The sequence below is a fragment of the Biomphalaria glabrata genome, chromosome 16 (genome assembly GCF_947242115.1).
Source record: "Biomphalaria glabrata chromosome 16, xgBioGlab47.1, whole genome shotgun sequence".
NCBI lineage: Eukaryota > Metazoa > Mollusca > Gastropoda > Planorbidae > Biomphalaria > Biomphalaria glabrata.
The window spans coordinates 20,739,772-20,765,109 of record NC_074726.1 but is presented as its reverse complement, the minus strand read 5'-3'; the positions used below and the strand labels follow the sequence as shown (position 1 = coordinate 20,765,109).

Sequence of the window (25,338 nt, the reverse complement as noted above, 5' to 3'; positions counted from 1 at the left end):
ACTCTTTGTATGTGATAGTTGTTGTGATACACATTGTGTGTGAGAATGTTAGGTTATTCTTTGTATGTGATAGTTGTTGTGATACACATTGTGTGTGAGAGTGTTAGGTTACTTTTTGTATGTGATAGTTGTTGTGATACACATTGTGTGTGAGAATGTTAGGTTACTCTTTGTATGTGATAGTTGTTGTGATACACATTGTGTGTGAGAATGTTAGGTTACTCTTTGTATGTGATAGTTGTTGTGATACACATTGTGTGTGAGAATGTTAGGTTACTCTTTGTATGTGATAGTTGTTGTGATACACATTGTGTGTGAGAGTGTTAGGTTACTCTTTGTATGTGATATTTGTTGTGATACTCATTGTGTGTGAGAGTGTTAGGTTACTCTTTGTATGTGATAGTTGTTGTGATACACATTGTGTGTGAGAGTGTTAGGTTACTCTTTGTATGTGATAGTTGTTGTGATACACATTGTGTGTGAGAGTGTTAGGTTACTCTTTGTATGTGATAGTTGTTGTATACACATTGTGTGTGAGAGTGTTAGGTTACTCTTTGTATGTGATAGTTGTTGTGATACACATTGTGTGTGAGAGTGTTAGGTTACTCTTTGTATGTGATAGTTGTTGTGATACACTTTGTGTGTGAGAGTGTTAGGTTACTCTTTGTATGTGATAGTTGTTGTGATACACATTGTGTGTGAGAATGTTAGGTTACTCTTTGTATGTGATAGTTGTTGTGATACACATTGTGTGTGAGAATGTTAGGTTACTCTTTGTATGTGATAGTTGTTGTGATACACATTGTGTGTGAGAGTGTTAGGTTACTCTTTGTATGTGATAGTTGTTGTGATACACATTGTGTGTGAGAGTGTTAGGTTACTCTTTGTATGTGATAGTTGTTGTGATACACATTGTGTGTGAGATTGTTAGGTTACTCTTTGTATGTGATAGTTGTTGTGATACACATTGTGTGTGAGAGTGTTAGGTTACTCTTTGTGTCTGATAGTTGTTGTGATACACATTGTGTGTGAGAATGTTAGGTTACTCTTTGTATGTGATAGTTGTTGTGATACACATTGTGTGTGAGAATGTTAGGTTACTCTTTGTATGTGATAGTTGTTGTGATACACATTGTGTGTGAGAATGTTAGGTTACTCTTTGTATGTGATAGTTGTTGTGATACACATTGTGTGTGAGAATGTTATGTTACTCTTTGTATGAGATAGTTGTTGTGATACACATTGTGTGTGAGAATGTGAGGTTACTCTTTGTATGTGATAGTTGTTGTGATACACATTGTGTGTGAGAATGTTAGGTTACTCTTTGTATGTGATAGTTGTTTTGATACACTTTGTGTGTGAGAATGTTAGGTTACTCTTTGTATGTGATAGTTGTTGTGATACACATTGTGTGTGAGAATGTTAGGTTACTCTTTGTATGTGATAGTTGTTGTGATACACATTGTGTGTGAGAATGTTAGGTTACTCTTTGTATGTGATAGTTGTTGTGATACACATTGTGTGTGAGAATGTTAGGTTACTCTTTGTATGTGATAGTTGTTGTGATACACATTGTGTGTGAGAATGTTAGGTTACTCTTTGTATGTGATAGTTGTTGTGATACACATTGTGTGTGAGAATGTTAGGTTACTCTTTGTATGTGATAGTTGTTGTGATACACATTGTGTGTGAGAATGTTAGGTTACTCTTTGTATGTGATAGTTGTTGTGATACACATTGTGTGTGAGAATGTTAGGTTACTCTTTGTATGTGATAGTTGTTGTGATACACATTGTGTGTGAGAATTTTAGGTTACTCTTTGTATGTGATAGTTGTTGTGATACACATTGTTTGTGAGAATGTTAGGTTACTCTTTGTATGTGATAGTTGTTGTGATACACATTGTGTGTGAGAATGTTAGGTTACTCTTTGTCTGTGATAGTTGTTGTGATACACATTGTGTGTGAGAATGTTAGGTTACTCTTTGTATGTGATAGTTGTTGTGATACACATTGTATGAGAGAATGTTAGGTTACTCTTTGTATGTGATAGTTGTTGTGATACACATTGTGTGTGAGAATGTTAGGTTACTCTTTGTATGTGATAGTTGTTGTGATACACATTGTGTGTGAGAATGTTAGGTTACTCTTTGTATGTGATAGTTGTTGTGATACACATTGTTTGTGAGAATGTTAGGTTACTCTTTGTATGTGATAGTTGTTGTGATACACATTGTGTGTGAGAATGTTAGGTTACTCTTTGTATGTGATAGTTGTTGTGATACACATTGTGTGTGAGAGTGTTAGGTTACTCTTTGTATGTGATAGTTGTTGTGATACACATTGTGTGTGAGAATGTTAGGTTACTCTTTGTATGTGATAGTTGTTGTGATACACATTGTGTGTGAGAGTGTTAGGTTACTCTTTGTATGTGATAGTTGTTGTGATACACATTGTGTGTGAGAGTGTTAGGTTACTCTTTGTACGTGATAGTTGTTGTGATACACATTGTGTGTGAGAATGTTAGGTTACTCTTTGTATGAGATAGTTGTTGTGATACACATTGTGTGTGAGAATGTTAGGTTACTCTTTGTATGAGAAAGTTGTTGTGATACACATTGTGTGTGAGAGTGTTAGGGCTACACTTTGTGTGTGAGAGTGTTAGGGCTACACTTTGTGTGTAAGAGTGTTAGGGCTACATTGTGTGTAAGAGTGTTAGGGCTACACTTTGTGTGTGAGAGTGTTAGGTTACTCTTTGTATGTGATAGTTGTTGTGATACGCTGTGTGTGTGAGAGTGTTAGGTTACTCTTTGTATGTGATAGTTCTTGTGATACACATTGTGTGTAAGAGTGTTAGGTTACTCTTTGTATGAGATAGTTGTTGTGATACACATTGTGTGTGAGAATGTTAGGTTACTCTTTGTATGAGATAGTTGTTGTGATACACATTGTGTGTGAGAGTGTTAGGGCTACACTTTGTGTGTGAGAGTTTTAGGGCTACACTTTGTGTGTGAGAGTGTTAGGGCTACATTGTGTGTAAGAGTGTTAGGGCTACACTTTGTGTGTGAGAGTGTTAGGTTACTCTTTGTATGTGATAGTTGTTGTGATACGCTGTGTGTGTGAGAGTGTTAGGTTACTCTTTGTATGTGATTGTTCTTGTGATACACATTGTGTGTGAGAGTGTTAGGTTACTCTTTGTATGAGATAGTTGTTGTGATACACATTGTGTGTGAGAATGTTAGGTTACTCTTTGTATGAGATAGTTGTTGTGATACACATTGTGTGTGAGAGTGTTAGGGCTACACTTTGTGTGTGAGAGTGTTAGGGCTACATTGTGTGTAAGAGTGTTAGTTCTACAGTTTGTGTGTGAGAGTGTTAGGGCTACACTTTGTGTTTGAGAATGTTAGGGCTACACTTTGTGTGTGAGAGTGTTAGGGCTACACTTTGTGTGTGAGAGTGTTGGGGCTACATTGTGTGTGTGTGAGAATGTTAGGGCTACACTGTGTGTGTGAGAGTGTTAGGTTACTCTTTGTATATGATAGTTCTTGTGATACACATTGTGTGAGAGTGTTAGGTTACTCTTTGTATGAGATAGTTGTTGTGATACACATTGTGTGTGAGAGTGTTAGGGCTACACGCTACACTTTGTGTGTGAGAGTGTTAGGGCTACACATTGTGTGTGAGAGAGTTTGGGCTACATTGTGTGTGAGTGTGTTAGGGGTACATTGTGTGTAAGAGTGTTAGTTCTACACTTTGTGTGTGAGAGTGTTAGGGCTACACTTTGTGTGTGAGAGTGTTAGGGCTACACTTTGTGTGCGAGAGTGTTAGGGCTACACTTTGTGTGTGAGAGTGTTTGGGCTACATTGTGTGTGAGTGTGTTAGGGCTACATTGTGTGTGAGAGTGTTATGGCTACATTTTGTGTGTGAGAGTGCTAGGGCTACACTTTGTGTGTGAGAGTGCTAGGGCTACACTTTGTGTGTGAGAGTGTTAGGGCTACATTGTGTGTAAGAGTGTTAGTTCTACACTTTGTGTGTGAGAGTGTTAGGGCTACACTTTGTGTGTGAGAATGTTAGGGCTACACTTTGTGTGTGAGAGTGTTAGGGCTACACTTTGTGTATGAGAGTGTTAGGGCTACACTGTGTGTGTGAGAGTGTTAGGGCTACACTTTGTGTGTGAGAATGTTAGGGCTACAATTTGTGTGTGAGAGTGTTAGGGCTACACTTTGTGTGAGAGTGTTAGGGCTACACTTTGTGTGTGAGAGTGTTAGGGCTACATTGTGTGTAAGAGTGTTAGGGCTACAATTTGTGTGTGAGAGTGTTAGGGCTACACTTTGTGTGTGAGAGTGTTAGGGCTACACTTTGTGTGTGAGAGTGTTAGGGCTACACTTTGTGTGTGAGAATGTTAGGGCTACATTGTGTGTAAGAGTGTTAGGGCTACAATTTGTGTGTGAGAGTTTTAGGGCTACACTTTGTGTGTGAGAGTGTTTGGGCTACATTGTGTGTGAGTGTGTTAGGGCTACATTGTGTGTGAGAGTGTTATGGCTACATTTAGTGTGTGAGAGTGCTAGGGCTACACTTTGTGTGTGAGAGTGTTAGGGCTACATTGTGTGTAAGAGTATTAGTTCTACACTTTGTGTGTGAGAGTGTTAGGGCTACACTTTGTGTGTGAGAATGTTAGGGCTACACTTTGTGTGTGAGAGTGTTAGGGCTACACTTTGTGTATGAGAGTGTTAGGGCTACACTGTGTGTGTGAGAGTGTTAGGGCTACACTTTGTGTGTGAGAATGTTAGGGCTACAATTTGTGTGTGAGAGTTTTAGGGCTACACTTTGTGTGAGAGTGTTAGGGCTACACTTTGTGTGTGAGAGTGTTAGGGCTACATTGTGTGTAAGAGTGTTTGGGCTACAATTTGTGTGTGAGAGTGTTAGGGCTACACTTTGTGTGTGACAGTGTTAGGGCTACACTTTGTGTGTGAGAGTGTTAGGGCTACACTTTGTGTGTGAGAATGTAAGGGCTACATTGTGTGTAAGAGTGTTAGGGCTACAATTTGTGTGTGAGAGTGTTAGGGCTACACTTTGTGTGTGAGAGTGTAAGGGGTACATTGTGTGTGAGAGTGTTAGAGCTACATTGTGTGTGAGCTTGTAGGGCTAGACTTTGTGTGTGAGAGTGTTAGGGCTACATTGTGTGTGAGACTGTTAGGGCTAAACTGTTTGTGTGAGAGTGTTAGGGCTACATTGTGTGTGTGTGAGATTTAGGGCTACATTGTGTGTGTGTGAGAGTGTTAGGACCACATTGTGTGTGAGAGTGTTAGGGCTACATTGTGTGTGAAAGAGAGTGTAAGGTCTAAACTGTGTGTGTGAGAGTGTTAGGGCTATATTGTGTGTGAGAGTATTAGGACTACACTGTGTGTGTGAGAGTTTTAGGGCTAAACTGTGTGTGTGAGAGTGTTAGGGCTACATTGTGTGTGAGAGTGTTAGGGCTAAACTGTATGTGAGAGTTTTTAGGGCTAGATTGTGTGTGAGAGTGTTAGGGCTAAACTGTGTGTGTGGGAGTGTTAGGGTTACACTTTGTGTGAGAGTGTTAGGGCTAAACTGTGTGTGTGTGAGTGTTAGGGTTACACTTTGTGTGAGATAAGTGTTGTGATACACTGTGTTTATGAGAGTGTTACGGCTACACTGTGTGTGTGAGAGTGTTGAAGCTACATTGTGTGTGTGAGAGTGTTAGGGCTACACTGTGTGTGTGAGAGTGTTGAAGCTACATTGTGTGTGTGAGAGTGTTAGGGCTACATTGTGTGTGTTAGGGTGTGTTTTTAGTTTTAGCTTAAAGGTGTTTTAGCTATACTGTGTGTTTGAGAGTGCTATCTGTATGTCCGTTTTTGTGCAGTGTGTGGTTATTGTTAGATTTGTAGCCATGGTAACGTTGTACAAAGCAGTATCACGATTATAATTATAGCGCCAGACACTTTCTCACTCGGCTTTATGATTAAAAATGTTTGTAAAATGTATTCCGATCCCTAAAAAGTCTTGCTCTTCAAGCTTTGTCCTGTAACTACTGTTAAAATGTATTTGGTGTTCCTTCTAAGTTGAAGATAATTTACTTCCTAGTCCAAATCTCCCGAAGGACGACGATGGATGGGAGCGGATAGGGTTTGAACCCGGGACCATGGATAAATCTGAACGAGTCCAGCGCGCAAACCGCACGACCAGGCAGTATTCCAAATTAAAATTGAAACACATGTGGCTGTGGTCTTTTCAGTTTTGTTAAATGTATGTAGACACTATCGAGGGTTGTTTATGAAAAGAATTTTGATTTTTAATTTTTTCCATAATTTATTAACTGAATATTGATTTTGTTTAATAATATGGTGTTATGGAGTGTATGGGCGTGTGTTTCCAAGGTAACGACGAGGAAAGGGAGCTGGTCTGTCAACATTGATGGTAAGAAATTGTAGGACAAAGCTTGAAGAGCAAGACTTTTGGGGATTGAAATGCATTTTTCAAACAATAAATATAAATATACTAGTATTACACACAGGCTACTTTTTTTTGTGTAGAAATTGCGAATATAGAATCGTTCTTGGACAATTTAATAGCTGCGGTGTGAATTGTGAAAGGTGCTAAGTTGTGCTGTATTTTCTTCGTCCAAGGCAAATGGGAGAATTAGTGAAGAGCGATCAATCATTAGGAATATAATGTAGATTTAATAACATTATTTTGACAAAGAACAAAACTATGCTTATGTTACTTTCCATATTATAATTTCCCATACATGTTTGCGTTTATTTAAAATTGATGTATTTTAAAAAAATGGGGGATGTGCGCTTGCTTATAATGCATAATTAATTTTAACAACAACAAAAAAAGCTGTTGTTTTTTTTAAAGATAATTCCTTCTTTATAAACTTGATTAGTTTTTTTGTAAGAGTGATTTACTTTCACCGTCACCTATTTCTTTATCCGTTGAATCGTTGGGACAAAAACACATGATCTCTCGACCGTCTTTCTCCATTCCTCTCTGTCTTTCGCCTTGGATACAATCTCTTCCAATGACAGGCCCGTCCATTCTTTTATGTTGTCTTCCCATCGCTTTCTCTGTCTGCCTCTTCTTTTTTTTTTCCTATCACGGTCCAACGACGGAAAGTCTTTTCGAGCCTCCATAACTTTGTGATATGGCCATAAAGTTTCAGATTGCGTTTTTGTTTTTTACAATGGGATTTTTAATTTCGGTATCTTTGGGCGCCTCTGAGTCTACCCAGCTCTAATGGATACCTGGCAATAGTTGGGGAAAAGTAAAGGCGGGTGGTCGTTGTGCTGGCCACATGGCACCTTCGTTAACTGTAGGCCACAGAAACAGATGACCTTTACATCTGCTCTATAGAGCACAAGGTCTGAAAGGGGAACTTTACTTTGTACATACTTTTGTGCTCACTATTCTACTTACGTTAGTATCGCCTATGATAAACTGTTGCTCAGTATTAGTGGGCAGAACTGTCACGCTAAAACCTCGTGGTGTGCCTAGCAAGAAATCGCCGTAACGGTATCTCCTCTCCTGGTTCTCTGAATCTGAAAAGAGAGAATTGTTTAATTTCCCTCTGGGCCCATACACAATATGAGAAAATAGTTATTTTTAAATATATATCTTATATAATACAGACGTTACTTCAAAAAAGAAGCTGGTTACGTCCTACGCGTCATGCATTTAGTTATGCATATAAACCAATGACCTAAATTCTGCCAAGTCACTGGTTTTCCTGGCTAGCTCAGGCAACCCATTCCATGCTCTAATAGCGCTAGGGAAGAAGGAGCATTTGTACAAATTTGTCCCAGCATATGGAACGAGAAATGTGCCTTGATCTTTGTGTCTGAGTATTTTATTAAATTATTAATATAAGATGATTTTATTGAAATATTAATATAAGATGAACCTGCAAGTTAATTTTCTTTTTCGTTGTCTTAGTACGCCTCTCTCTCTCTCTCTCTCTCTCACACACACACACACTCTTTTTCTCTGTGGCATTTTACATCTGGAGAGATCATCTTTTAACTTTGCAACTTCTCATGTGACTAGAGAGGCCAATCCTTGATACACAGCTGCAGTCACAGGTTGGTCATTTGTGACCAACAGACGCTGTAGCACTTTTACCCTTCGTTCTTCCTCTAGTGCGTACGCCATCTGCAATTCAGGACCCTTCTTTTACGCCTGTCCCTCATCTGGATCTGTCCAGTGCTTCTTTCTCCAACTGTTGGTGTCGATCCTAAAGATCTTCGTATAGCGCTTGGCATGGGGGAAAACAGGAGATATATATAGCAGTTCTTTTTATAGCCAAGAAACGTATTTATATATGTAGTGGAGTGGATACCTTTTCAGAAAACACCGGCCACCACGATATCCACGTGATCCTTCCCCCTAGATGGCACCTTGTGTCCGCGCATAACAAGGCAGACCAACGTGGGCACTGTCCATTCGACCGGCATCTCTTGTCGCTGTAGTGTCCGTACGTTACTGGACCTACGTCGTCTCCACTCCCTGTTTGTGCCTGGTTCTACACCATGTGTTTATGGATGGCAGCAGGTCTTTAGTATATAATAAACAGTTTGGAATCGTCATACGAGTTCCTTTCATCATTTAGAATTTAGTTGTCTTCTGTGCCAAACCCACCACATATAGGAGGGAAGAAAGTTCAAACTTAAATCATTATTTTTTTCATTGGATGTCTTTTTATAGTCTGAACTTACAGAAAAAAGAACGAGGTTTCCAATGAGGCCAAACAAGGCGGGCTCCCTTTAAAAATTGTTTATGAAAATCAAGTAAAAACAATGAGTATTTTGGTCATTTTCAGCTCTTATGACAAAAGTGACCATTATTAAATGCATCTTTTACATAATAAATAATATTTTTCAATGTTATCATTAAGTAAAATGCGTGCAAAACTTGTTGAACTATTTGAAACATGTAAACACTAAAAATAGATTTTTCCCAAAACAATCTTTTCCCAGTGTTTCCCTAACCCTTAATATCGCCCATTCTGATGATTAAGTCTGATTCTTAAGATAAATAATCAACGAGGAAGTTCTGCAAAGAACAAGGTACCAGAACATCCGCGTTGTTCTCACTAGTAAAGGCTAAGTTGCCCTGGACATGTACACAGACTACCACAAGGTCGACTCCACCAACCTATTTGGTACACGGTGTGATCTCATAGAAAGCAGAGAGACTGCAGCTCGTTCACTTTGTATTTTTTAAGGTCTTGGAAAGTTGCACACAAACATTGCACTCGATGAAGTGACGAGGATAAGAGCAAGCAATAGAAAAAAAAAACACTTTTTAAAACCAAAGCTTATCTAAGGGAAAATAAACGCTAATTACTACCTTTTGTCTGAAGATTACAGGGTTTAGCTCCCTTTTTGCACTATAAAATAAAATTAATTAAAAGCAAAAGAAACCAATGCTTTAATCTTTTTCTTTTTATTGTTCATTGGTTTCTTTTTCTTTTTATTGTTTCATTAGTTTCTTTTGCTTTTATTGTTTCATTGTTGCTTTTATTGTTTCATTAGTTGCTTTTATTGTTTCAATATCAGGTGACCGAGCCTCGCTCGGATGAATAATTTGTTAAGGAAGGTTATATACCCGAAGTCATTTTGGGAATATTGCTGTAATTACGAAAATGAATGATCGGGTAAAGACTATCAATCCGAAGAGTTGCTTTTTCGTTCTGTCAGTTATCAATGTAATTGTACATGGCGATTAGAATAGAAAGTCCCCCCAACAGTAGGCCTATAGAAAACCACAGCTCACGTCTTAACGTTTTAAATTGCTTCTTTCGCGTAAAACTATTGGGCTATTGTTGTAATTACGAAAATGAACTATCAGATAAAGACTACTAATCTGAAGAGTTGCTTTAGTGTTCTGTTAGTTGTAAATGTAATTGCACATGGCGATTAAATATAAAGTCTCTTAAGTCCTCCTATAGTATAGAGCTAGACCAACCACAGCTCACATCCGTCTTATAGTTTTACAATCCATCTATTGTAGGCCTACTATTATTGGCTTGGAAGAAAATCTTTGCAGTGTTACTTCTCAGTTGGTTACGTTCAGACATTTAATTATGGAATTAGTATAGGCCTATTCATTATGGCTTTAGTACGAAACATCAAGTGACGCAAATCTCTACGTTATAGGGTAAAACAGGCACTTTGTGACAAAGTAAAATGGCAATTTTTTTCTTAATAGACTTAAATCATTGCATTAGTTTTCTAAAGAAACGTTTCCGTGGGGCACCTCTGTTACGCCGAAAAATATGTTCGTCCCCCATACGGGATACCTGCCCTGCCCAGCCTGACTGTCGGACTATAAGAAGTTCATAACGGCTTTTGTCATCCATCCATCCATCCCAGTGGTGCTACAGCCCGTGGAGGGATATGGCCTGCTTTTACAGATCTCTCCATTCAGATCTCTCATGGGCCTTCCGTCAACACGCCCTAACTCTAAGCTTTTTTACCGAGGTTTATAATTAAATTAAAAGAGGCTGCAGCGTACGCAAACTCGTTGACCGCTAGATGGATATCATGTTTAGTGTGAGCAAGTAAGAAGCTGTGTTATGACCATTTCCTTTGTTTTGGTACAGGACAGTAGACACCGAAGCATGAACACATGGTAATAATTCACCAGCAAAATAATAATAATAATAAGGCTTGTCTTCGAGTCCGAAAATTAATGAGGATTGCAGCTGTGACCTACATATTTTGCCACATCCAGGGCAAGCATAACCATTGTCCGCGGTGATCGATTAAGATTTTATTTTAGCGTCTGCGTCTGTCCTCGGCAGCAGATTTTCTTTTGGTCTCAAATGTGTATCCGCGGCCTTTGTATAGATGGAATTCTTTAAGTCCGACAGTTACGCTGGACATAGCAGTATCCTGTATGGGAGACGAATCTCAGACGAACGTATACCAGAGGAAGTCTTTTTTGGTGAGCTAAAAAGTGGTCGACGTAACACCGTAACGCTTAAAAGACCAGTTTAGGCGCCGACTTGCCTTAGCATGCGGCCTCAGAACGAGACAGCTGGAGGTCAACAGCAAAATAAACAACAAAGTAAAAGGTATCTACACCGCTCTACACAATTAAAGTGTAAACAACTTATTAAGCACTTAAAACACAATAACTAATCATATATCGGCACATTTAATTCCATAACTTTTCTTTCATAGTTCTATAATAAATCAATCTACAGTAAGATGGTGCGCAAATGTTTAATTAGGTCTATTGATCCTTTAAAACTCGTTCTTTTTTGCAAAGAAATATTTTAGTATACTGCGGTAAGCCTAGTGACGTAAGCAGCGTTTTTTTCCGTTTACGTCATGGAAAATTTTCATTCATAAAACATTCTAGCCAAAATTAATTTTTCGATAATGAGGCATTTTCAAACCGATATAACGGTCGACCTCGAGTTTTCCCGATGTGACCAATGAGTTGAGAATTTTTTTCTCACTAATATGCACATACCTTGAAATTTTAAAGAAAATCGTTAGAGCCGATTTTGAAATAAAATTTATATATATATATATATATATATATATATATATATATATATATATATATATATATATATATATATATATATATATATATATATATATATATATATATATATATATATAATATCAGGTGACCGAGCCTCGCTCGGATGAATAATTTGTTAAGGAAGTCATACCCGAAGTCATTTTGGGAATATTCTTGTAATTACGAAAATGAACGATCGGATAAAGACTACTAATCTGAAGAGTTGTTTTAGTGTTCTGTTAGTTCTAATTGTAGGCCTAATTGTACATGTCGATTAAATTTAAAGTCTTTTAAGTCCTCCTACAGCCTAGACAAACTACAGCTCACGTCCGTCTTATAGTTTTACAATCCATCTTTTGCGTAAAACAATTGTAGGCTTACTATTAATGGCTTGAAAGAAAGTCATTGCAGTGTAACTTTTCTACGTTATAGGGTAAAACATGCACTTAGTGACAAAGTAAAATGGCGCATTTTTTCTTATTAGACTTAAATCATCGCATTAGTTTTCTAAAGAAACGTTTCCGTGGGGCACCTCAGTTGCGCCGAACAATATGCTCGTTACCCATACGGGATACGTGCCCTGCCCAGCCTGACTATAAGAAGTTCATACCGGCTTTTGCCATCCTTCCATCCCAGTGGTGCTACAGCCCGTGGAGGGATATGGCCTGCTTTTACACATCCCTCCATTCAGATCTCTCTTGGGCCTTCCGTCAACACGCCCTAACTCCAAGCTTTTTACCGAGGTTTATAGTTAAATCAAAAGAGACTGCAGCGTACGCAAACTCGTTGACCGCTAGATGGATATCATGTTTAGTGTGAGCAAGTAAGGCGTAGAGAAGCTGTGTTATGACCCTTTCCTTTGTTTTGGTACAGGAGAGGTAGACACCGAAGCATGAGCACATGGTAATAATTCACCAGCAAAATAATAATAATAATAAGGCTTGTCTTAGAGTCCGAAAATTAATGAGGATTGCAGCTGTGACCTACATATCTTGCCACTTCCAAGGCAAGCATAACCGTTGTCCGCGGTGCTCGATTAAGATTTTCTTTTAGCGTCTGCGTTTGTCCTCGGCAGCAAATTTTCTTTTGGTCTCAAATGTGTATCCGAATTCTTTAAGTCCGACAGTTACGCTGGACAGAGCAGTATCCTGTATGGGAGACGAATCTCAGACGAACGCATGCCAAAGGCAGTCTTTTTTGGTGAGCTAAAAAGTGGTCTACGTAACACCGAAACGCTTAAAAGACCAGCTTATGGCGCAAACTTGACTTAGCTGACATAGAAGAGAGCATATGGTTGCATGCAACCTCAGAACGAGACAGCTGGAGGTCACCAGCAAAATAAACAACAAAGTAAAAGGTATCTACACCGCTCTACACAATTAAAGAGTAAACAACTTATTAAGCACTTAAAACACAATAACTAATCATATATCGGCACATTTAATTTCATTACTTTTCTTTCATAGTTCTATAATAAATCAATCTACAGTAAGATGGTGCGCAAATGTTTAATTAGGTCTATTGATCCTTTAGAACTCGATCTTGTTTGCAAAGAAATATTTTAGTATACTGCTGTAAGCTTAGTGACGTAAGCAGCGTTTTTCCCGTTTACGTCATGGAAAATTTTCATTCATAAAACATTCTAGCCAAAATTAATTTTTCGATAATGAGCCATTTTCAAACCGATATAACGGTCGATCTCGAGTTTTCCCGATGTGGCCAATGAGATGAGAATTTTTTTCTCACTATTATGCACATACCGTGAAATTTTAAAGAAAAACGTTAGAGCCGTTTTCGAAATAAAATTTATATATATATATAAATATAAATATATATACATACATACATACATACATACAAGAATTGCTCGCTTAAGAGTATAGGATATATACATACATACAAGAATTGCTCCCTTAAGAGTATAGGATTGGTTTCTTTTGCTTTTATTGTTTCATTGTTGCTTTAATTGTTTCATTGGTTTCTTTTGCTTTTATTGTTTCGTTGGTTTCTTTTGCTTTTGTTTCGTTGGTTTCTTTTACTTTTATTGTTTCATTAGTTTTATTTGCTTATATTGTTTCATTAGTTTCTTTTGCTTTTATTGTTTCATTAGTTTCTTTTGCTTTTATTGTTTCATTAGTTTCTTTTGCTTTTATTGTTTCATTAGTTTCTTTTGCTTTTATTGTTTCATTGTTCCTTTTATTGTTTCGTTGTTGCTTTTATTGTTTCGTTGGTTTCTTTTGCTTTTATTGTTTCATTAGTTACTTTTGCTTTTATTGTTTCATTAGTTTCTTTTGCTTTTATTATTTCGTTGTTGCTTTTATTGTTTCGTTGGTTTCTTTTGCTTTTATTGTTTCATTGTTGCTTTTATTGTTTCATTGTTGCTTTAATTGTTTCGTTGGTTCTTTTGCTTTTATTGTTTCGTTGGTTTCTTTTGCTTTTATTGTTTCGTTGGTTTCTTTTACTTTTATTGTTTCGTTGGTTTCTTTTACTTTCATTGTTTCGTTGTTGCTTTTATTGTTTCGTGGTTTCTTTTGCTTTTATTGTTTCATTGTTGCTTTTATTGTTTCGTTGGTTTCTTTTGCTTTTATTGTTTCATTGTTGCTTTTATTGTTTCGTTGGTTTCTTTTGCTTTTATTGTTTCATTGTTGCTTTAATTGTTTCGTTGGTTCTTTTGCTTTTATTGTTTCGTTGGTTTCTTTTGCTTTTATTGGTTCATTGTTGCTTTTATTGTTTCGTTGGTTTCTTTTACTTTTATTGTTTCATTGTTGGTTTAATTGTTTCGTTGGTTTCTTTTGCTTTTATTGTTTCGTTGGTTTCTTTTGCTTTTATTGTTTCATTAGTTTCGTTTGCTTTTATTGTTTTATTGGTTTCTTTTGCTTTTATTGTTTCATTAGTTTCTTTTGCTTTTATTGTTTCATTGGTTTCTTTTGCTTTTATTGTTTCATTAGTTTCTTTTGCTTTTATTGTTTCATTAGTTTCTTTTGCTTTTATTGTTTCATTAGTTTCTTTTGCTTTTATTGTTTCGTTGGTTTCTTTTGCTTTTATTGTTTCATTAGTTTCTTTTGCTTTTATTGTTTCATTGGTTTCTTTTGCTTTTATTGTTTCATTAGTTTCTTTTGCTTTTATTGTTTCATTAGTTTCTTTTGCTTTTATTGTTTCATTAGTTTCTTTTGCTTTTATTGTTTCATTGTTGCTTTTATTGTTTCATTAGTTTCTTTTGCTTTTATTGTTTCATTGTTGCTTTTATTGTTCATCGGTTTCTTTTGCTTTTATTGTTTCATTGGTTTCTTTTGCTTTTATTGTTTCATTAGTTTCTTTTGCTTTTATTGTTTCATTGGTTTCTTTTGCTTTTATTGTTTCATTAGTTTCTTTTGCTTTTATTGTTTCATTAGTTTCTTTTGCTTTTATTGTTTCATTAGTTTCTTTTGCTTTTATTGTTTCGTTGGTTTCTTTTGCTTTTATTGTTTCATTAGTTTCTTTTGCTTTTATTGTTTCATTGGTTTCTTTTGCTTTTATTGTTTCATTAGTTTCTTTTGCTTTTATTGTTTCATTAGTTTCTTTTGCTTTTATTGTTTCATTAGTTTCTTTTGCTTTTATTGTTTCATTGTTGCTTTTATTGTTTCATTAGTTTCTTTTGCTTTTATTTTTTCATTGTTGCTTTTATTGTTCATCGGTTTCTTTTGCTTTTATTGTTTCATTGTTGCTTTTATTGTTCATCGGTTTCTTTTGCTTTTATTGTTTCATTGGTTTCTTTTGCTTTTATTGTTTCATTGTTGCTTTTATTGTTCATCGGTTTCTTTTGCTTTTATTGTTTCATTGGTTTCTTTTGCTTTTATTGTTTCATTGTTGCTTTTATTGTTTCATCGGTTTCTTTTGCTTTTATTGTTTCATTGTTGCTTTTATTGTTCATCGGTTTCTTTTGCTTTTATTGTTTCATTGGTTTCTTTTGCTTTTATTGTTTCATTGTTGCTTTTATTGTTTCATTGGTTTCTTTTGCTTTTATTGTTTCATTGTTGCTTTTATTGTTTCATTGGTTTCTTTTGCTTTTATTGTTTCATTATTTTCTTTTGCTTTTATTGTTTCATTGGTTTCTTTTACTTTTATTGTTTCATTAGTTTCTTTTGCTTTTATTGTTTCATTGTTGCTTTTATTGTTTCATTAGTTTCTTTTGCTTTTATTGTTTCATTGGTTTCTTTTACTTTTATTGTTTCATTAGTTTCTTTTGCTTTTATTGTTTCATTAGTTTCTTTTGCTTTTATTGTTTCATTAGTTTCTTTTGCTTTTATTGTTTCATTAGTTTCTTTTGCTTTTATTGTTTCATTGGTTTCTTTTACTTTTATTGTTTCATTAGTTTCTTTTGCTTTTATTGTTTCATTAGTTTCTTTTGCTTTTATTGTTTCATTGGTTTCTTTTACTTTTATTGTTTCATTAGTTTCTTTTGCTTTTATTGTTTCATTGTTGCTTTTATTGTTTCGTTGGTTTCTTTTACTTTTATTGTTTCATTGTTGCTTTAATTGTTTCGTTGGTTCTTTTGCTTTTATTGTTTCGTTGGTTTCTTTTGCTTTTATTGGTTCATTGTTGCTTTTATTGTTTCGTTGGTTTCTTTTACTTTTATTGTTTCATTGTTGGTTTAATTGTTTCGTTGGTTTCTTTTGCTTTTATTGTTTCGTTGGTTTCTTTTGCTTTTATTGTTTCATTAGTTTCGTTTGCTTTTATTGTTTTATTGGTTTCTTTTGCTTTTATTGTTTCATTAGTTTCTTTTGCTTTTATTGTTTCATTGTTTTCTTTTGCTTTTATTGTTTCATTAGTTTCTTTTGCTTTTATTGTTTCATAAGTTTCTTTTGCTTTTATTGTTTCATTAGTTTCTTTTGCTTTTATTGTTTCGTTGGTTTCTTTTGCTTTTATTGTTTCATTAGTTTCTTTTGCTTTTATTGTTTCATTGGTTTCTTTTGCTTTTATTGTTTCATTAGTTTCTTTTGCTTTTATTGTTTCATTAGTTTCTTTTGCTTTTATTGTTTCATTAGTTTCTTTTGCTTTTATTGTTTCATTAGTTTCTTTTGCTTTTATTGTTTCATTAGTTTCTTTTGCTTTTATTGTTTCATTGTTGCTTTTATTGTTTCATTGTTGCTTTTATTGTTTCATTGGTTTCTTTTGCTTTTATTGTTTCATTGGTTTCTTTTGCTTTTATTGTTTCATTGTTGCTTTTATTGTTTCATTGGTTTCTTTTACTTTTATTGTTTCATTGTTGCTTTTATTGTTTCATCGGTTTCTTTTGCTTTTATTGTTTCATTGGTTTCTTTTACTTTTATTGTTTCATTAGTTTCTTTTGCTTTTATTGTTTCATTGTTGCTTTTATTGTTTCGTTGGTTTCTTTTGCTTTTATTGTTTTGTTGGTTTCTTTTGCTTTTGTTTTGTTGGTTTCTTTTGCTTTTATTGTTTCGTTGGTTTCTTTTGCTTTTATTGTTTCATTGTTGCTTTTATTGTTTCATTGGTTTCTTTTGCTTTTATTGTTTCATTGTTGCTTTTATTGTTTCATTGTTGCTTTTATTGTTTCGTTGGTTTCTTTTACTTTTATTGTTTTATTGTTGCTTTTATTGTTTCATTGTTGCTTTTATTGTTTCGTTGGTTTCTTTTACTTTTATTGTTTCATTGTTGCTTTTATTGTTTCGTTGGTTTCTTTTGCTTTTATTGTTTCGTTGGTTTCTTTTGCTTTTATTGTTTCGTTGGTTTCTTTTGCTTTTATTGTTTCATTGTTGCTTTTATTGTTTCGAAGTTTCTTTTGCTTTTATTGTTTCATTAGTTTCTTTTGCTTTTATTGTTTCATTAGTTTCTTTTGCTTTTATTGTTTCATTGTTGCTTTTATTGTTTCGTTGGTTTCTTTTGCTTTTATTGTTTCGTTGGTTTCTTTTTCTTTTATTGTTTCGTTGGTTTCTTTTGCTTTTATTGTTTCATTGTTGCTTTTATTGTTTCGTTGGTTTCTTTTGCTTTTATTGTTTCGTTGGTTTCTTTTACTTTTATTGTTTCGTTGGTTTCTTTTACTTTCATTGTTTCGTTGTTGCTTTTATTGTTTCGTTGGTTTCTTTTGCTTTTATTGTTTCATTGTTGCTTTTATTGTTTCGTTGGTTTCTTTTACTTTTATTGGTTCATTGTTGCTTTTATTGTTTCGTTGGTTTCTTTTACTTTTATTGTTTCATTGTTGGTTTAATTGTTTCGTTGGTTTCTTTTGCTTTTATTGTTTCGTTGGTTTCTTTTGCTTTTATTGTTTCATTAGTTTCGTTTGCTTTTATTGTTTTATTGGTTTCTTTTGCTTTTATTGTTTCATTAGTTTCTTTTGCTTTTATTGTTTCATTGGTTTCTTTTGCTTTTATTGTTTCATTAGTTTCTTTTGCTTTTATTGTTTCGTTGGTTTCTTTTGCTTTTATTGTTTCGTTGGTTTCTTTTGCTTTTATTGGTTCATTGTTGCTTTTATTGTTTCGTTGGTTTCTTTTACTTTTATTGTTTCATTGTTGGTTTAATTGTTTCGTTGGTTTCTTTTGCTTTTATTGTTTCATTAGTTTCGTTTGCTTTTATTGTTTTATTGGTTTCTTTTGCTTTTATTGTTTCATTAGTTTCTTTTGCTTTTATTGTTTCATTGGTTTCTTTTGCTTTTATTGTTTCATTGGTTTCTTTTGCTTTTATTGTTTCATTAGTTTCTTTTGCTTTTATTGTTTCGTTGGTTTCTTTTGCTTTTATTGGTTCATTGTTGCTTTTATTGTTTCGTTGGTTTCTTTTACTTTTATTGTTTCATTGTTGGTTTAATTGTTTCGTTGGTTTCTTTTGCTTTTATTGTTTCATTAGTTTCGTTTGCTTTTATTGTTTTATTTGTTTCTTTTGCTTTTATTGTTTCATTAGTTTCTTTTGCTTTTATTGTTTCGTTGGTTTCTTTTGCTTTTATTGTTTCGTTGGTTTCTTTTGCTTTTATTGTTTCATTAGTTTCTTTTGCTTTTATTGTTTCGTTGGTTTCTTTTGCTTTTATTGTTTCGTTGGTTTCTTTTGCTTTTATTGGTTCATTGTTGCTTTTATTGTTTCGTTGGTTTCTTTTACTTTTATTGTTTCATTGTTGGTTTAATTGTTTCGTTGGTTTCTTTTGCTTTTATTGTTTCATTAGTTTCGTTTGCTTTTATTGTTTTATTGGTTTCTTTTGCTTTTATTGTTTCATTAGTTTCTTTTGCTTTTATTGTTTCATTGGTTTCTTTTGCTTTTATTGTTTCATTGGTTTCTTTTGCTTTTATTGTTTCATTAGTTTCTTTTGCTTTTATTGTTTCGTTGGTTTCTTTTGCTTTTATTGGTTCATTGTTGCTTTTATTGTTTCGTTGGTTTCTTTTACTTTTATTGTTTCATTGTTGCTTTAATTGTTTCGTTGGTTCTTTTGCTTTTATTGTTTCGTTGGTTTCTTTTGCTTTTATTGGTTCATTGTTGCTTTTATTGTTTCGTTGGTTTCTTTTACTTTTATTGTTTCATTGTTGGTTTAATTGTTTCGTTGGTTTCTTTTGCTTTTATTGTTTCGTTGGTTTCTTTTGCTTTTATTGTTTCATTAGTTTCGTTTGCTTTTATTGTTTTATTGGTTTCTTTTGCTTTTATTGTTTCATTAGTTTCTTTTGCTTTTATTGTTTCGTTGGTTTCTTTTGCTTTTATTGGTTCATTGTTGCTTTTATTGTTTCGTTGGTTTCTTTTACTTTTATTGTTTCATTGTTGGTTTAATTGTTTCGTTGGTTTCTTTTGCTTTTATTGTTTCATTAGTTTCGTTTGCTTTTATTGTTTTATTTGTTTCTTTTGCTTTTATTGTTTCATTAGTTTCTTTTGCTTTTATTGTTTCGTTGGTTTCTTTTGCTTTTATTGTTTCGTTGGTTTCTTTTGCTTTTATTGTTTCATTAGTTTCTTTTGCTTTTATTGTTTCGTTGGTTTCTTTTGCTTTTATTGTTTCGTTGGTTTCTTTTGCTTTTATTGGTTCATTGTTGCTTTTATTGTTTCGTTGGTTTCTTTTACTTTTATTGTTTCATTGTTGGTTTAATTGTTTCGTTGGTTTCTTTTGCTTTTATTGTTTCATTAGTTTCGTTTGCTTTTATTGTTTTATTGGTTTCTTTTGCTTTTATTGTTTCATTAGTTTCTTTTGCTTTTATTGTTTCATTGGTTTCTTTTGCTTTTATTGTTTCATTGGTTTCTTTTGCTTTTATTGTTTCATTAGTTTCTTTTGCTTTTATTGTTTCGTTGGTTTCTTTTGCTTTTATTGGTTCATTGTTGCTTTTATTGTTTCGTTGGTTTCTTTTACTTTTATTGTTTCATTGTTGGTTTAATTGTTTCGTTGGTTTCTTTTGCTTTTATTGTTTCGTTGGTTTCTTTTGCTTTTATTGTTTCATTAGTTTGTTTGCTTTTATTGTTTTATTGGTTTCTTTTGCTTTTATTGTTTCATTAGTTTCTTTTGCTTTTATTGTTTCGTTGGTTTCTTTTGCTTTTATTGGTTCATTGTTGCTTTTATTGTTTCGTTGGTTTCTTTTACTTTTATTGTTTCATTGTTGGTTTAATTGTTTCGTTGGTTTCTTTTGCTTTTATTGTTTCATTAGTTTCGTTTGCTTTTATTGTTTTATTGGTTTCTTTTGCTTTTATTGTTTCATTAGTTTCTTTTGCTTTTATTGTTTCATTGGTTTCTTTTGCTTTTATTGTTTCATTGGTTTCTTTTGCTTTTATTGTTTCATTAGTTTCTTTTGCTTTTATTGTTTCGTTGGTTTCTTTTGCTTTTATTGGTTCATTGTTGCTTTTATTGTTTCGTTGGTTTCTTTTACTTTTATTGTTTCATTGTTGGTTTAATTGTTTCGTTGGTTTCTTTTGCTTTTATTGTTTCGTTGGTTTCTTTTGCTTTTATTGTTTCATTAGTTTCGTTTGCTTTTATTGTTTTATTGGTTTCTTTTGCTTTTATTGTTTCATTAGTTTCTTTTGCTTTTATTGTTTCATTGGTTTCTTTTGCTTTTATTGTTTCATTAGTTTCTTTTGCTTTTATTGTTTCATTAGTTTCTTTTGCTTTTATTGTTTCATTAGTTTCTTTTGCTTTTATTGTTTCGTTGGTTTCTTTTGCTTTTATTGTTTCATTAGTTTCTTTTGCTTTTATTGTTTCATTGGTTTCTTTTGCTTTTATTGTTTCATTAGTTTCTTTTGCTTTTATTGTTTCATTGGTTTCTTTTGCTTTTATTGTTTCATTAGTTTCTTTTGCTTTTATTGTTTCGTTGGTTTCTTTTGCTTTTATTGTTTCGTTGGTTTCTTTTGCTTTTATTGGTTCATTGTTGCTTTTATTGTTTCGTTGGTTTCTTTAACTTTTATTGTTTCATTGTTGGTTTAATTGTTTCGTTGGTTTCTTTTGCTTTTATTGTTTCATTAGTTTCGTTTGCTTTTATTGTTTTATTGGTTTCTTTTGCTTTTATTGTTTCATTAGTTTCTTTTGCTTTTATTGTTTCATTGGTTTCTTTTGCTTTTATTGTTTCATTGGTTTCTTTTGCTTTTATTGTTTCATTAGTTTCTTTTGCTTTTATTGTTTCGTTGGTTTCTTTTGCTTTTATTGGTTCATTGTTGCTTTTATTGTTTCGTTGGTTTCTTTTACTTTTATTGTTTCATTGTTGGTTTAATTGTTTCGTTGGTTTCTTTTGCTTTTATTGTTTCATTAGTTTCGTTTGCTTTTATTGTTTTATTTGTTTCTTTTGCTTTTATTGTTTCATTAGTTTCTTTTGCTTTTATTGTTTCGTTGGTTTCTTTTGCTTTTATTGTTTCGTTGGTTTCTTTTGCTTTTATTGTTTAATTAGTTTCTTTTGCTTTTATTGTTTCGTTGGTTTCTTTTGCTTTTATTGTTTCGTTGGTTTCTTTTGCTTTTATTGGTTCATTGTTGCTTTTATTGTTTCGTTGGTTTCTTTTACTTTTATTGTTTCATTGTTGGTTTAATTGTTTCGTTGGTTTCTTTTGCTTTTATTGTTTCATTAGTTTCGTTTGCTTTTATTGTTTTATTGGTTTCTTTTGCTTTTATTGTTTCATTAGTTTCTTTTGCTTTTATTGTTTCATTGGTTTCTTTTGCTTTTATTGTTTCATTGGTTTCTTTTGCTTTTATTGTTTCATTAGTTTCTTTTGCTTTTATTGTTTCGTTGGTTTCTTTTGCTTTTATTGGTTCATTGTTGCTTTTATTGTTTCGTTGGTTTCTTTTACTTTTATTGTTTCATTGTTGGTTTAATTGTTTCGTTGGTTTCTTTTGCTTTTATTGTTTCGTTGGTTTCTTTTGCTTTTATTGTTTCATTAGTTTCGTTTGCTTTTATTGTTTTATTGGTTTCTTTTGCTTTTATTGTTTCATTAGTTTCTTTTGCTTTTATTGTTTCATTGGTTTCTTTTGCTTTTATTGTTTCATTAGTTTCTTTTGCTTTTATTGTTTCATTAGTTTCTTTTGCTTTTATTGTTTCATTAGTTTCTTTTGCTTTTATTGTTTCGTTGGTTTCTTTTGCTTTTATTGTTTCATTAGTTTCTTTTGCTTTTATTGTTTCATTGGTTTCTTTTGCTTTTATTGTTTCATTAGTTTCTTTTGCTTTTATTGTTTCATTAGTTTCTTTTGCTTTTATTGTTTCATTAGTTTCTTTTGCTTTTATTGTTTCATTGTTGCTTTTATTGTTTCATTAGTTTCTTTTGCTTTTATTGTTTCATTGTTGCTTTTATTGTTCATCGGTTTCTTTTGCTTTTATTGTTTCATTGGTTTCTTTTGCTTTTATTGTTTCATTGTTGCTTTTATTGTTTCATCGGTTTCTTTTGCTTTTATTGTTTCATTGTTGCTTTTATTGTTCATCGGTTTCTTTTGCTTTTATTGTTTCATTGTTGCTTTTATTGTTCATCGGTTTCTTTTGCTTTTATTGTTTCATTGGTTTCTTTTGCTTTTATTGTTTCATTGTTGCTTTTATTGTTCATCGGTTTCTTTTGCTTTTATTGTTTCATTGGTTTCTTTTGCTTTTATTGTTTCATTGTTGCTTTTATTGTTTCATCGGTTTCTTTTGCTTTTATTGTTTCATTGTTGCTTTTATTGTTCATCGGTTTCTTTTGCTTTTTTTGTTTCATTGGTTTCTTTTGCTTTTATTGTTTCATTGTTGCTTTTATTGTTTCATTGGTTTCTTTTGCTTTTATTGTTTCATTAGTTTCTTTTGCTTTTATTGTTTCATTGGTTTCTTTTACTTTTATTGTTTCGTTGGTTTCTTTTACTTTTATTGTTTCATTGTTGCTTTTATTGTTTCGTTGGTTTCTTTTACTTTTATTGTTTCATTGTTGCTTTAATTGTTTCGTTGGTTCTTTTGCTTTTATTGTTTCGTTGGTTTCTTTTGCTTTTATTGGTTCATTGTTGCTTTTATTGTTTCGTTGGTTTCTTTTACTTTTATTGTTTCATTGTTGGTTTAATTGTTTCGTTGGTTTCTTTTGCTTTTATTGTTTCGTTGGTTTCTTTTGCTTTTATTGTTTCATTAGTTTCGTTTGCTTTTATTGTTTTATTGGTTTCTTTTGCTTTTATTGTTTCATTAGTTTCTTTTGCTTTTATTGTTTCATTGGTTTCTTTTGCTTTTATTGTTTCTTTAGTTTCTTTTGCTTTTATTGTTTCCTTAGTTTCTTTTGCTTTTATTGTTTCATTAGTTTCTTTTGCTTTTATTGTTTCGTTGGTTTCTTTTGCTTTTATTGTTTCATTAGTTTCTTTTGCTTTTATTGTTTCATTGGTTTCTTTTGCTTTTATTGTTTCATTAGTTTCTTTTGCTTTTATTGTTTTATTAGTTTCTTTTGCTTTTATTGTTTCATTGTTGCTTTTATTGTTTTATTGTTGCTTTTATTGTTTCATTGGTTTCTTTTGCTTTTATTGTTTCATTGTTGCTTTTATTGTTTCATTGTTGCTTTTATTGTTTCATTGGTTTCTTTTGCTTTTATTGTTTCATTGTTGCTTTTATTGTTTCATTGTTGCTTTTATTGTTTCATTGGTTTCTTTTACTTTTATTGTTTCATTGTTGCTTTTATTGTTTCATCGGTTTCTTTTGCTTTTATTGTTTCATTAGTTTCTTTTGCTTTTATTGATTGAACTTGATAAATTCATTCATCGATTGTTACAAAACTGTTAAATGAATCTTGATTTGCTAAAATCGTGATTAAAGGAACATTCATGCCGAATTCTATGAAGATTGGTCAAACGGTTTTGATTTCTACATGTAACATACATACATAGTTACAAACATACTCCTTACGTTGTGTTTTATATTTGTCACGTATCAAGTTAAGATAAACCCAAGTCTAGGTTAATTAATTTAACATATCCATGCCTGTAAAGCTCGGAATTTCTTATGACTTAAGCAGACATCTGTCAATCTCCTGTATGACATGTATGACACTTGACAGAAAATAATTTGATTTTTTGAAGAAAATGATTTGATTGGTTAAGCCAAGTGTCAAAATTGGAGGTTAGAAAAATGCGCGAAAAGTCGTGAAGTAAATTTTGTAGAGCTAGGACTTATTTTAGTTTGCATTTGTAGAGACAAGTTTTGTACTTTATTAGATCTAGTAGCCTAGTAATCTGAATATGTTTTACTATTGAGCTTTGAAAGAAGATATTCATTTGTTACAGTATTATTTCTGTAAATACTATATATATTTTGTGATTCCGAATTCTGATTTTATTCTGTATTTGATTTAAAAAGGTTCTTCATTTATTAAATCTCTAAGATAGCATTTAGATCTAGAGATATACACCTACAGAATCCTCGGCATCATAGTTACAAGATATCAGCAAAGATCATCAACGAATTCAACTAACAAGAGAGAAACTTACAAACTGTAACTTCAGGCTCTTTAACTGTGATATCTTTAACAGTGATATCTTTAACTGTGATATTTTGAACTGTGATACTATATTAGACTACCATTCAACATCGTTTACGCCCAATGATTTGTTTCCTGGGTAAATGTTTTCTATTTATGGGGCATGATTAGTATTTATAGTGGGAAGCGTGGTCTAGAGGTTATGAACGCTTGAAATTGGCTTGGCTTGGCTTGGCTACCTGTGAAGGGAGATCGAGGTTCGACACCCAGCTCGAGCAGAGTTGTGTTTAGGCCATAAGACGGCACGGAAAATACCCCCTCCCCCCCAAACTGGTCCACAAATGAGATTGGGCATGATATAAGCATGAAAGTAGAGCTATATAAAAGCTATAAATGATTAATTATAAATTATTATTTGAAATCAACATGATCAGTTTACCAATCAATTTACTGATTCGTATGTCAAATCCAGAGAAAGGTCCCGTATTTTGGTCAAAGTCAACTGGAAAAATTGTCAAAGCAATAGATTTTTCCGTCGTGTAATCGACCCTGAAATAAAAAACAGGCACTAGAGAAACAATGTAACAGAGTTTGTTTTTCATCAAAACTAAAAAAAAAAACCAAATAAGCCCCTATGGATTCTCTATTTAGTAAGCAGATCTAAAGGTAGATTTGGATATTTTTAACATAAGGGTGAAATTGTATTATAAGTGTATCTAAAACTAATTTAAATTTAAAAAAAAAATAACAACTCTCACAAGATTATATTTCCAGTCAAAAATCATAATAATAATATAATCTTTATTATCCATAAGGAAATTAGTCTTACAATTTTTGCATTACACCAAACAAAACATTATAACTATAGACAACCAAAATATACCTTCACACCAGACTCACTCCTAATTTACTTGGGAAAACATTTCTATCAGATAGTTACTTT

At 32.8% G+C, this 25,338-nt stretch overlaps 1 protein-coding gene across 3 annotated transcripts in view; it reads right to left on the bottom strand.

The window, feature by feature from the left end:
• LOC106054313 (uncharacterized) overlaps window positions 1–25,338 on the bottom strand; it is a 38,443-nt gene that overhangs the window by 7,389 nt on the left and 5,716 nt on the right. For all 3 annotated transcript variants that reach the window (XM_056014778.1, XM_056014777.1, XM_056014776.1), the window contains exons 4-5: window positions 24,835–24,944; window positions 7,437–7,558 (exon numbers count right to left, since the gene is read on the bottom strand). In XM_056014778.1, the coding sequence (XP_055870753.1) occupies window positions 7,437–7,558; window positions 24,835–24,944 (232 nt within the window). The remainder of the gene's footprint in view (window positions 1–7,436; window positions 7,559–24,834; window positions 24,945–25,338) is intronic.